Here is a 13,156-nt window from a genome sequence, read left to right as displayed (position 1 = left end):
CTCGATTAGGTAGGGGCCTTGTTGGGGTCCCAGAAGAAATAGGATTTAAATTACTCATATGAATAAGATAAAAATTTCCAATGCCCTAAATACCTCACTCACCACAGAACCCTATGAGGGGACGCCCACTCGTGAACTAGCAGGTACTGCGTACATGAATGGGACGCCAAGTTCACTTAGGAGCACCATACCCACATTTTCAATAAGCCTTGATCCCTTCCCAGGATCAAAGGGAAGGAGACTTATTGGAACACAGTTGACCCTAGCAGTAAGAACCACCCACCGATTGATCCCAGTTGGGCCATTCCGGTCCGAGACCACCTGTCTTGTCGAAGCAGGAGCCAAAGTGGTGTATCAAGGCTGGGCCCCTCGACCACCAGGATCCCTCTTTCCAAGTTTTCACGGTTCGCGGTGCATGGCTGTACATGCTGGATTCCAATGATGTAACCCTGGAACCAAGGTATGGGCATTGGATCCCAGTGATGCTAATCTGGAAGACCAGCAGCATCACTGGGAGTTTCCCTCACCACGTACTGGTGCCCACGTCGAGGGTGAACTTTTAAAGGATGCATCACTAGTGGTTACAACAACTGCATGCAGGATTAAACTGTGTAACACTGAGTGTACCTTCCATGTTTTTGTGATGAAGGCAGTGCTGGATTTCATTCTCCACAACCTTGTACATTTGATTGTTGTCATTTTTAATGTTAATATGTGTGTATATAAATACATATACAGTGGACCCCACTTTACTATATTAATCCGTTCCAGAGACATTATTGTATTGTGAAAATATCGTAATGTGAACACAGTAACACATTGTTTTTTGATAATTTGTTCCAAGATCTTGGAAGTAAAAAATTTTTTTCTTAATGTTCTCTTTAGGGGCCATATTATCAGTTAACACAATCTTGTATGTACGCAAATTCAATACAATTAATTTATGTCAAATAAGCACAACACAAAAAAAGCACTTCAACTAAAGGACGCAAAAACAAGACATGCGGCCAACACATTCACAATTGATGCTATTGACTAAGAGGAAAGACCATGTAGTCAGGTCAGAGATCGTAAGCCCATCGTAAAGTGAAATAAGTAGGCACTGGTTAACATCATTGATCACTGGTTAGTAGAATCAGCTGCTTTATAGAATCAAATTCCGAAAAAAAACAAAAAAAAACACAATTCCAATCATCAAACTGCGCTTCACTTTCATTGTGTTATCATATGTTCGATTTTAAGAATCAATTTTGAATGCCTTTGTGATATTTTTTCTAAAGTACATTTCTGGAGGTCACTACCATAAAACAATAAAAACAATATGCAGCTTCCAGTTTATTGGGCTTTTCTGTTAGTGCAATCTATTATAAATATGCAGTAAACTCGATTATTGCATTTGCGATAATACCGATAGCTGGAATTCTGTGGGTTTTTACATCATTATGGTGAAATATGTTTCCTCTTCCATGAAATCTACAATAAAAAAAAAAACCATAAATAAATTTTCTGAATCTTTTCTTCATTCCTATTTTTTAAGTTTCGTAAACTTGTTACTCACTTGCGCATATCATGTTTATTGCAATTTCCGCATATTGTGTTTAAACTATTTATTCGGGTCATTTCATCTACTTCATCTACCCATGTGTATATTGTGTCTGTAAATTGCATGTTTTCTCTGGTTGATTTGATTACTTTGCTGGACAAAAAACCCCAGGTTCCAGTGGAAAAAACTTGCTATCTACACTTGAGACCAACTAACTCAGCCTTGGAGTGAAAAAAGCCCATAAGAGTTAATCACGTCATCGATGATGGAATTCGAACCCGGGAATTTTCCACTCAGTGTGGAGAGGATAGTGAAAATAGCACTATGCTACTCATGCAGACTTTGTTAATTAATAAGGTAATAAAGTGTAAATTTGTGCTTTATATCTTTACTTTTATAGCCTGTGGATGATATTCCTATTTTCACTTATTAGAATTGCTGTTTAATAGAATTGACTAAGAGGAAAAACCATGTAGACTAAGAGGAAAGACCATTCATTCGCAAATATGATCACAACGACTGGTGTTTACTACATATCATATAGTGAATGGCATTTTATTATGGAGAGTCCATTGTAAAGGGATTTCATCATACAGTGAACCAACTGTAAGGCAGGGGTCCACTCTATATATATCTACATTCATTTCTGAGGAAATGGAGTGGTCACGGAATCCCTGAAAATTACACCTTTTAATTTATTTATCAATATAGGCACCTGTATGTAGATACAGGATTCACTGATATTGAAGCAGTTGAGAGTGCCACCTTTATTCACTAATGAATGACATTTAACACTTAACGGACAGGCAGCAAAATAGTTTCAGCTAAATAGGTAACAGAAAATAAATGAGGAGAAGAATGCAATGATTTACACTACACAAGTATTGTTTTGGCCTCAAATAAAAAATATTTGTGTATGTAATATACACAAAATGTTTCTGAAGATTTGAAAAATCAGAGAGTTTTGAGTTTTTTTTTGGGTTGGAGGGAGGGGGTCCTGATGGGCACCATGCCAAACCTGCTTCTGCACTCTTCCACAAAGGATTTCACAAAATTCCAGCATGAAATTATTTTTCTTAATATCCCAGGTCTTGTAGTTATCAGTTAATTTTATACATTAAGATAGTACACTGACTTATACAGTATACTGACAGTTCATTGACTCAGATTTAAGAACTATTTATGAATGTCAGTTAAAAGTGAATACCAGAGTCATGCTGAGGGTGAGGCAAATGAGGCTTGTGCCTCAGATTAAAAGCTGAAAGGGGTGCCAAAAGAAAGATTAAATAGTTGCCATGATTAATAGTACGGTACAATTTTTCATTCTTCCTTCAGGTACTAAAATAGCTTGGCACGGCCCTGGTGAATACAACCCTCTCTTATGATTCAAAAGTGCAAAACTGCACATAAATAATGAAAAAGAAAAAAGTATTGGTGTGATTATGGTTGATTACTGTAAAACATAGTGACAGTGTTGCAACAGGCCCAGTCATATAATTTAGAACTATAATTTTTTTTTAAAATACTCATATTTTTTTAACATGTAGATTATTCTGCTGTTAGTATGCCATAAATATAATACAAGATTGCTTTTAATACGTACCTTTAACCAGGAATGTTCTAAGCATTCATGTGCTGTCATTCGTTTGCTTTAAGAAAAAAAAAAAAATTTAAATCATTTAATAATATTTTTAAAATAATGAAAAATATTTGGTAAAATTACAAAATGTGATACCTAACAACTTTATTTCCCATTAGTGCTAAATATAATTGAGAAAGGAAGTTCAGAAATTGTTCCCACTGTTGCCCCCATCTCTCCATCAAATTTTAGTTGACTGACAAGAATCAGTTTTTTGTATAATTTTATAGGCTGGTATACTTTTTCTATAAATAATATTTCATTTTATTTTCTGAATGCCCAAAACATTTCATTATTGTGTAAATTATCATAAAAGATGAATTTTGTGCTGTTGGAGCTTACTCTACACCTGCATGGCATTATGGCCATGTTTAGTGCAAAGCTATGGTGGAATACTGTACAGCTAATTTCTGCAACACCTGTTGTGTGAATCATATACACTGTGCTTGTCAGCAACAGCAAAATGCCACACCACACACTCAAATTTTTATCACTAGCACAACAGGATATTTAGCTTTTAAAATATGTTTGTCTGTCGTAAGATATCCCCTTGGTCCATTATAAAAAAAACTTTCCTAGTGTTATATGACCTTTAGTTTTATGGAAACAGCTTTATGTGAGAACGTTGGTTGTGCTTGCTGGTGAGCAATATGACGAAGCTGTCACCTATGGAAAATTTTTAGCAATGGCCACTCAGCACCTCCATAGCCAGGTGGGAAGGAGCAGCAGTGCGTAGCACACGCTTTTTGATTAGACGGGGGTTTGAGCCCGTGACCACCAAATACGGAAGATGCGGAAAGATCAGGGAATGACCACCGCATATCCCTGGAGCAATATGGCCTTAGTTGCTAATGCTCCTAAAAAAAAAAAAAAAAAAAAAAAACTAAACCAATGGCCCCTCATTTAAGTACAAAAAAAAAAATATATATATATATGTTTATACTTCAACATGACTGCATAGGCCAGAGGAGTTTACAAGTAATCATTTCAGCAAGAATATTTAACTGTATTTCATTCTTAACTGTATATGATTAACTTTAACTCCAATATCCAGAGCTTCTCCCATGGGTTGTGGGTCAAAAATTTCCGTGCAATTGATAAATTCCTATTTTCTTTAATGTGGAGTATCACCCCATATTTAAAAATTAAAGCAACCGATTTCAGCTTTATTGTTGAAATTTCAAATAAATGCAAATAATCAATAATCAATAACATATAATATTAATATTACAAAAAGCGAAAAGAATACTTTGATCAGTAATATTATGCATGAAATTATTTGATAAACAAGTGAGTGGCAGTAAAACCTGCTGGACCCAATGAACACATGTAGGGAAATGAAGGAAATTAAGTTACTGTTGTTAGTTTATGGCTTCATGTTTCCTAATTATACTACACTTTTTATAAAAATAATTTCTGGTACAGTTTTTTAGTGTGGATAATAAAAAAATTAACTAATAACTGACACTGTTAATAACTAAAACAAACTGACAAATAATGATACAAAGATTTAAACTTAAGGATATTAAAACAATATCATTCACTTTAATATTCCTAGCCTTTGCTAATGAAGAATAATAAAAGGATAATCTTTTCAAGTGGATGAAGTTCTTTCATCATGGAGTGTGGCACATCTTTTCAATAAGCTGTCTTTGTATTTCACTGCTTTATAATACACAGTTCACTGTTCTGAATGTTGTTTCATTCATATTACTACCCTGCCAGATGACAGCTGGACACCAGGTGCTGTAAACTTAACAGAACATTTCTATGATAGATGTCATGTGAAAAAGTTGCTGTTTGTTATTATTATTTTGGTTTTTAGGAGCATTAGCAACTAAGGCCATATTGCTCGTGGATATGCAGTGGTCATTCCCTGACTTTTCCATATCTCCGTATTTGGTGATCATAGGCTCGAACTCCGGTCTAATCAAGAACCGTGTGCTACGCACTGCTGCTCCTGCCCACTTGGCTACGGAGGCACCTGAAAAAGCTGCTGCCTATTTTTAGAAGTGTATTAGACTTCATGTGGTAACTCTTTGGCAACTGGTTTGCTAAGGTTCTAAATAGGTGTCATTTATTTCAATGGTAGTAGCACTGAAACAGGTGTGCAAGATGTTTCCCTTCAAATAAATAATGTTGCTATATGAATAGCAGCATGATTTATTTAATTAAAACAACAGTTTAGTTGGTCAAAATGTTAGGTTAGTTGACATGTTTACTGCCTCAGAAGCAAATACTTTTTGACATCTGTTTTTCTCGGGCATGGAGTGGAAAGAACCCCCCCCCCTCCACTGCAAAAAGTAAACAAAAGTATTTTTGTTTTGATCTGCAAGTAAGTGTACTAAGGGAGTAAAAGGTGCCCTTGGTACTCAGAGATTTGATTCCTGAAACACACTGAGATTTTTGTCAATATAATCCCACTCTGGTCGAATGCTGTGTTTTCTGATATTCTTCTGTACCGTTTGAATGCTGTGTTTTCTGATATTCTTCTGTACTGTTTGAATGCTGTGTTTTCTGATATTCTTCTATACTGTTGGAATGCTGTGTTTTTTGATATTCTTCTATACTGTTGGAATGCTGTGTTTTTTGATATTCGTTCAGCAGCGTCAGAATTAGCCTTTCATGCCATTAACGAAAAACATACTTTTTTATTTAACGAGGCCAAAATACTTAACGTTCAACGTAATTATACGCGACTATTAATTGCAGAAACCGTTGAAATTAAATTACACGAGAATTCTGTTAATGTTCGGCGGCCATATTTGATCTCCGATGCGTGGACCTTTACGCGCATGCGCGAAGACACATAATCACTATTTAAGTTGCAGGTTTAGCCTGATTCGATAATTTTCATTCCTGTGATCACGACAGTCGGTCGAAAAGCATTGTCAGCTTCAGGAAGGAAAATCGTTTTGAATATTTTCGTTAGCTTCTTTTAATTGCGTTAATTTGAATTTTAATTGTTTTGAATTGATTTTGAATTGTGTTAAATTGATTATTTAATTATTTATAATTTACTTTAATTATTTATATTTTACTTTAATGTACCGGTAAGTTGTCGATTTTTTCGTTTTTTCCGTTTTAATTTCTGGAGGGTATCATACGGAAGTGTTCCACGTACTATATTGAGGTAAACTCCTCTTATTAATTTACTGATATTCTTCTGTACTGTTTGTGTTTGAGAGAATTATTAATAAGCAAGGATTTGGATTGACATTAAGAAAAAATAAAAGACATGATCATATGGACTAATAATGATGCGTATTAGTATTAAAATGGTAGAATTATACAAAGAAACATCATCAAATATTTTTATTCACAAATGAGATGGATAATAGCAATTAAATGTCTAAGAATTATTTTAGTTTCATTCCTATTTTGAGGATAACTTTAAAATTGATCTTGACACTGGTTGTTGCTAGATGGTAGATGGACCAAATGTAAAAATATATATTAAAATAATACATTTTCCCCTTGTAATAATTCTTGCAAAGTATAGCATAGATACCAGATCATCTACATAATTACTATTTTTCTTTTCCTCTTTTGTACTGTTTAATTCTCCAAATATAAACACTTGTTCAAAAATATTTCTTAGAGGAATGAAAACCTTTATTCATCATTTGACTTTAAATCCTTTTATCTAAACCTTGGTTTCCCAAAACCTGTCAATGCTGTTCAAGATAGAAAAGAATAAACTGAAGAACTCCAGAGTTTAAAAATAAAACCTATTACAACTGATCTACATCAAAATCTGAAGCTTCTTTTTCTGTCTGTACCAACTGTGCCCAGTGGAAAATTCAGAAGGGGCATGACTGGAGTGATCACTTCCCTTCTTCTGGGGCTTTAGTAAATTGGAACAAATAATGTGTTTTTTTTAATATTAAGCTGTATAATGACTATTTGGGTTCCATATATATATATATATATATATATATATTATATGGTAGTTTGAGAAGATAAAAAAGATTAGACTTCAATTTCTGTAGATTACAATTTTCAGTTAATAAATGAGAAGGAAGAAAAGTTAGTTCTGTCAGTTTTTGAAGTTGGTCAATAAATGGTTGTTGACTGGTTGTGGAATGTGTTTGAATTGATTTTGAAGAGAGGGGGGGGGATTATGGAAGCCAATTCATCAGAAATATGGAAAAACAGTGCACATGGAAATATCTATAGAAAAGGTAGGAGTAGAAAGTAAATGTCTATGAGACAGAGGATGGAGAGACTTTGTAGGAGACAGATCTTTAATTAACCTGATTGCTCTCTTTTGAATGGAATCAAGCTTGAGAGGGATTTTGGAGGCATCATCCCATGTGGGGTGTTACCCCCAAACAATATTCCCACACCACACCTGAGGTGGTGGGAGAGAGCAAAAGAGAAAATCCAGGAAATATAGTCACATACTGAGCAGCAATATCCCAATTTGTCTGAAACATAAAATAATGAACTAAAGTATACTCCCCACCATGACTTATGGAAGTGAAACTTGGGCACTCACCAAAAGAATGTAAGAGAAGCTGAGAACTACACAGCAAAGAATGGAACGAATTATATTAGGAATCAGACTGTTAGATAAGAAGAGAACACATGGATCAGGGAGCAAACTCAAGTAAAGGACATTCTTATGAAACTCTTTAATTAACCTGATTGCTCTCTTTTGAATGGAATCAAGCCTGAGAGGGATTTTGGAGGCATCACTCCATGTGGGGTGGTGCCCCCAAACAATATTCCCACACCACACAATATTCCCACACCAAACAATATTCCCACACTAATTAAAGAACTAAAATGGTCATGGGCAGGACACATAGCTCAAAGACATGATGACAGATGGACTAAGAAAATAACAGAATGGTACTCCAGAAAAGCTAAAAGAAAACCTGGAAGACAACGATGGAGAGATGAAATTCACGAGTTTGTGGGTAGTAAATGGATGGCCATTGCACAAAACAGAAGGAACTGGAAAGTTGCTGAAGAGGCCTTCATCCTGTAGTGGAATGAAAATGGCTGATGATGATGATATGCCAAGAGAGAGAGATTAGAAGTCTAATCTCAAATAGAGATATGTGATCTTGTCAAGAAATCTGAGAATAATCAAAGATAAAGGCCGCCGTAGCCGAGTGGTCAGGTGCACAGGTGCATAAGTACTCATGCCTTGAGTGACCCGGGTTCAAGTCCGTGACTGCTGAATATGGTGCTGTTTCTTGTATTCTGTCTGTCTTGTGAACTCCTCTGACCATTTGGTCGTCCCGGAATATAAACAGAAAATTTATTTATTTTTTAAGCATAGGAGCAGTAGACTCCTTTTTGCAAGATATAACACAGGACTGAGTTTTAGAGAATTCAAATTTACTAAGTTAACTTAGTCCCACTGAAGAATTAGCTGGAGATCAGCATTTAAGAAATGGTGTGGACATTTAAGACGCTGAAGCTGTTTATATGGGGCAAGGTTTCTCAAGCTGGATGGTGGAATGCAATGTGCTTTCATCAGCAAAACTATGAATAGGATTTCTAGTCAGTGGGGAAAAAAAAAAAAAAAAAAAAAAGCATCAATCAATACATAAGAGGTAAAAAAGTGGGAGAAAGAACCTTAGGGAAGGCCAGCATTAGTGAAGAAGTCAAGACAGAGATATATCTACCGTCACCTACAATGAATGGGCAGAGAGAAAACTGGATACCCAATTGAAAAAACAGTCAGCAGTCCATAAGATGGACGCTTGCTTAGAAGCCTTCTTTATGCCAAACATTATCAAAGTGCTTAGAAATGTCAAGAGCAACTGCTTGAGTTTCACCAAACTTTTCCATAAAATTTGTCCATGGATGGGTAACATAAGCCAATATATTAAGTGTATCAACACTGATAGAATCCATATTGGCAATCGTTGATCAGATTGAGGTTGCCAGACATTTTAGGAGTTGGTGATTAAAGGATTTCTCCATTACTTTGAAAAGAGTAGAAGTAAGTGCAATGGGATGTTAACTGGATGGGGAGCATTTGTCATAATTTTTTAGAAACTGGCTGGATATGAGCAAATTTCCAAGCAGAATGGAAAACACCAGTGGAATAAGAAAATGTAAAAAGATGACACAGAATCAGGCCCGGCACTTGCTACAGTTTCCGTCAAAATAAGCACCATGCCGTTCATAAAATATAACTTATATTTAACATTCAGTATCAAATTTCTACTTTCTCTTTACCCCAAATCTTTCTCTCTATCAGTTTTACAACTCAAATTTTTGAAAATAAGTCTAAATTTAGGAATGATTATTAACTATTGGTCCTTGAGGTTGTCGCAGACATTCTCTCAGATATGCCAGACAAGCTGTGCTTGCTACCTGGGAGTCTAAAACCCTGACGGAACTGATATTTGAGTGACACTCAATTCAAGTGGACCAAATTTCGGCGAAGTCTGGACAGTCTGTGACAGCCAAATTCTTTGCTTGTACCTTCAGGATGGTGGGACTGTTAGTAATCCTGGGTATAACCCCCATGTGCAAGCACACTGTGGGTGACCACCCAGGTGTGAACCAACATAAGTAGGGGTCAAGGTGTGGTGCCTACACCTTACAGATGAATGCTGCCTCTGTGTTACTAGGCAATACTAGGTGATAGATGACTCTGATCAACCGATGCAATACCACCACTTTGCTTATTGGAGGCTTGAAGTGGTGGAACCCACGTTCAGTCTCCAGAGTCCAGTACTGGTCAATACTTCCCCATCTCTTCCATCATGCAGGGTGACTGATGTCTTTTGAGGTTATGATGAACACCATGGCGAGATCCAAACTTCCTTACATTTCAAGAGTACAACTCTAAAACAGTGTTTTCAGGCTGGCCACTAGTTAGTATATCGGACTAAACATATTGGTAACTCTCTAGGAGGCTTTCAGATCAGCTAGTGTATAATCTTGATACCTCTACTCTGCCAGATAGTGACTGGAGGGAGTCACTATCTGGCAGCGTAGAGTCTCGGTTCTGATCTCAACGATGCTCATTTCCACTTACAGTCTGCCAAACCCCATTTACTTTTTCTAACAGAATCTCAGTTATCCGTTGATTCAACCACTGCTCATCTGAGTTGCCCAAATTATTTGCTGTATGATTCCTTTCACCTCAAAGGTGGTACTTGTGCATATGTCCGTTCTGATATTCCCTGTCAGAGACTTGTTAATTTGGAATCTCCTCTTTTCGATCTTCTCTGGCTTAAAATCTCTCTACCACATTCTGTCAAATTCAACTGTTGTCTCTACAGTTCTCCCAACTCCACTAATCACCTGGAGCTCTTTGACTTGCTCTATTTGCAACTTGACTCTTTCCAGTCCAACTTTTCTAACAGTGAAGTAATTTTTCTTGGTAATTTTAATGTTTACAACTCCAGCTGGCTTCAGTTCTCTAGTCACACAGACCCAACTGGTCGAGATACTAAGGCTTTTGCAATTACTAATGACATTGCACAGATTATTCATTTACCTACCAGAATACTGGACAATCCTAACCATACAGCCAACATGCTTGATCTTTTTCTCACAAACAACCCTTATAAGTATTCGGTTGAAGTCAGTGGTCCTTTTAGGCACTTCAGATCACAACTTGGTGATTGTCTTTTCTCCAATGGAGCCTTTATTTCATGGCTATTCCCAACCTCGTGTTGTTTGGCATTAAAAGAATTCAAAATGGGATCACCTGCAAGATTTCTTTCCTTCTTTTCCTTGGTCAGATTACTCTTTCAAAACTTCTGATGTAAACATTTGCTCAGATCGTGTCAGTAAAATTATTCTTGTAGGAATGGAATCCTTTATTCCACTCTCCATATTAAAATCTCGTCCTTTATCTAAACCTTTGTTTTCCAATAAATTTGGTAAGTCTGTTCAAGAGAAGAATGTTGCATATCATAATTGGCTTGTTTCCAATTCTTCAGTTTCATTTTCTGCCTACACAAAAGCTTGCAACAATTGTAAAGCAGTTATTAATCAGTCCAAACTAGATTTTGAACAAGCTAAGAGTAGAAAACTTGCTTCTTGGCCTAAATGGTAGCCAAGCATTCTGGTCTCTTGCTAAAGCTGTTGGCTGCAACTTTTGCCGCATGCCTATTCTCACCTCTGTCAAAACCAGATGGTTCTACTGTCACTTCAGCCAAGGATAAAGCTGACCTGCTAGCATCCCATTTTCTTCCAACTCATGTATTAATGATATTGGTAAAACACCTCCCACCATTCCCAACAAGCTACATTCAACGCCTCCTGTGGTCTTCCATCAAAAGAATGTCAGAAGGATTTTGATGAACCTTGATGATAAGAAAGCTCCAGGTCCTGATGGTATTTCTCCACATGTTCACAAAACGTGTGCTCCTGAACTTACTCCTGTTCTTTGCTCCCTTTTTTCATCCTTATTCCAGATGTGTTTTTCCTTCTGCTTGGAAATTTGCTCATATCCAATCAGTTCCTAAATATGGTGACAAATCCCTCCCATCAATTTTTTGTCCCATTGCAATTACCTCTACTTTTTCTAAAGTAATGGAGAAATCAATTAATTGCCAACTCTTGAACTACCTACAAACCTTCCATCTGATCAACCATCACCAGTATGGATTCCATCAGTGTCGATCCACTTGTGATATTATGGCTTATGTTGATCATTTATGGACAAATTCCGTGGAAAAGTTTGGTAAAACACAAGCAGTTGCTCTTGACATCTCAAAGGCTTTCGAACATGGTTGGCACAAAGGTCTTCTAAACAAGCTTCCATCTTATGATTTTCCAACTGTTTTTTGTAATTGGTTATCCAGTTTTCTCTCTGACCGCTCACTGAGGGTGATGGTAGATGGCTCTCTGTCTTCTAACTACTCCACTAATGCCGGTGTCCCCCAAGGTTCACTCTTTTCCTCTTGTATATTAATGACCTTCTTCCATTGACTGAAAATCTTATCCATAGTTTCTGATGATAGTACATTGCATTCCACTTTACAGTTTGAGAAACCTTGCCTTGCTCAATCAGCTTCAACTTCTCGAACATCCGCTACCAATTTCTTAAATGCTGATCCTCAGGTAATTCTCCAGTGGGGCAAAGACAAGTTGATTTCAATCCTTCTAAAACTCAGTCCTGTCTTATATCTCGTAAAAAGGATTCTTCTTCTGCTCCTATGCTTATCTTAAGTGACACTCCGATTTCTAGGCACGATGATATATCTCTTTTGAGGATTACCCTGACTTCTAATCTCTCTTGGCACAAGCACATTATAAATATTGCTTCCTCCGCATGTAAAAAAAACTTGGTTTTCTCTTTTGCACTCTTGGCGTTACTTTTCTTCCAAACAGCTGTACAAATTGAAAATCTGCCCTACCATGGATTATTGTTCCCACATCTGGGGCGATGCCCTCAAAACCTCTCTTAGACTTCTAGATTCCATTCAGAAGAGGGCATTTAGGTTAATTAATGACTCTAATATCATCTCTAACAGAGTCTCTCCACTCTCTCTCTCATAGATGTACTGGGTCTGCTGCATGCCTTTTCTACAGATACTTCCATGAGCACTGTTCTTCCGAATTGGCTTCTATAATTCCCACTCTCTCTTTCCAAAAAGTCGAACACGTGCCGACACCAGTCAACATCCATCTATTGTCCAACTTCAAACTCACAGAACCAACTTTTCATCTTCCTCGTTTATTCATTCGGCTGCCGTTTTCTGGAACAACCTTCCTTCATAAGTATTTCCTGAAAATTACAGTCTACAAAAGTTCAAGTCTAATCTGACGTTGTAGAGCGAATATCATCTTTTAAGGGCACAAAAGGTGATATAGTTGTACACGTTGGCACTAATAATATTCAGAGTAGGAGACCGGCAGAATTACTTAACAAGTAATTACTTAACAAGTACAGGTCACTGTTGAAAAAGTACAGGTCACTGTTGAATAAAAGCCGAGAATTAGGGTTGAATTTGAAAGTGTCTGCAATTCTGCCCAGACACGATAGG

At 36.8% G+C, this 13,156-nt stretch overlaps 1 protein-coding gene across 2 annotated transcripts in view; it reads right to left on the bottom strand.

Annotated features, from left to right (window-relative positions):
* The window catches only part of LOC150079033 (twitchin-like), a 2,795,346-nt gene that overhangs the window by 271,535 nt on the left and 2,510,655 nt on the right, over positions 1–13,156 (bottom strand). For both annotated transcript variants that reach the window (XM_090382361.1, XM_090382360.1), the window contains one exon: positions 3,147–3,192. In XM_090382361.1, the coding sequence (XP_090238487.1) occupies positions 3,147–3,192 (46 nt within the window). The remainder of the gene's footprint in view (positions 1–3,146; positions 3,193–13,156) is intronic.

Source organism: Mastigoproctus giganteus, chromosome 10 (genome assembly GCF_048544385.1).
Source record: "Mastigoproctus giganteus isolate SK-2022 chromosome 10, ASM4854438v1, whole genome shotgun sequence".
NCBI classification, from domain to species: domain Eukaryota; kingdom Metazoa; phylum Arthropoda; class Arachnida; order Uropygi; family Thelyphonidae; genus Mastigoproctus; species Mastigoproctus giganteus.
Note: the sequence above shows the minus strand (reverse complement) of the source record. Positions and strands in the feature narration are given on the sequence as shown.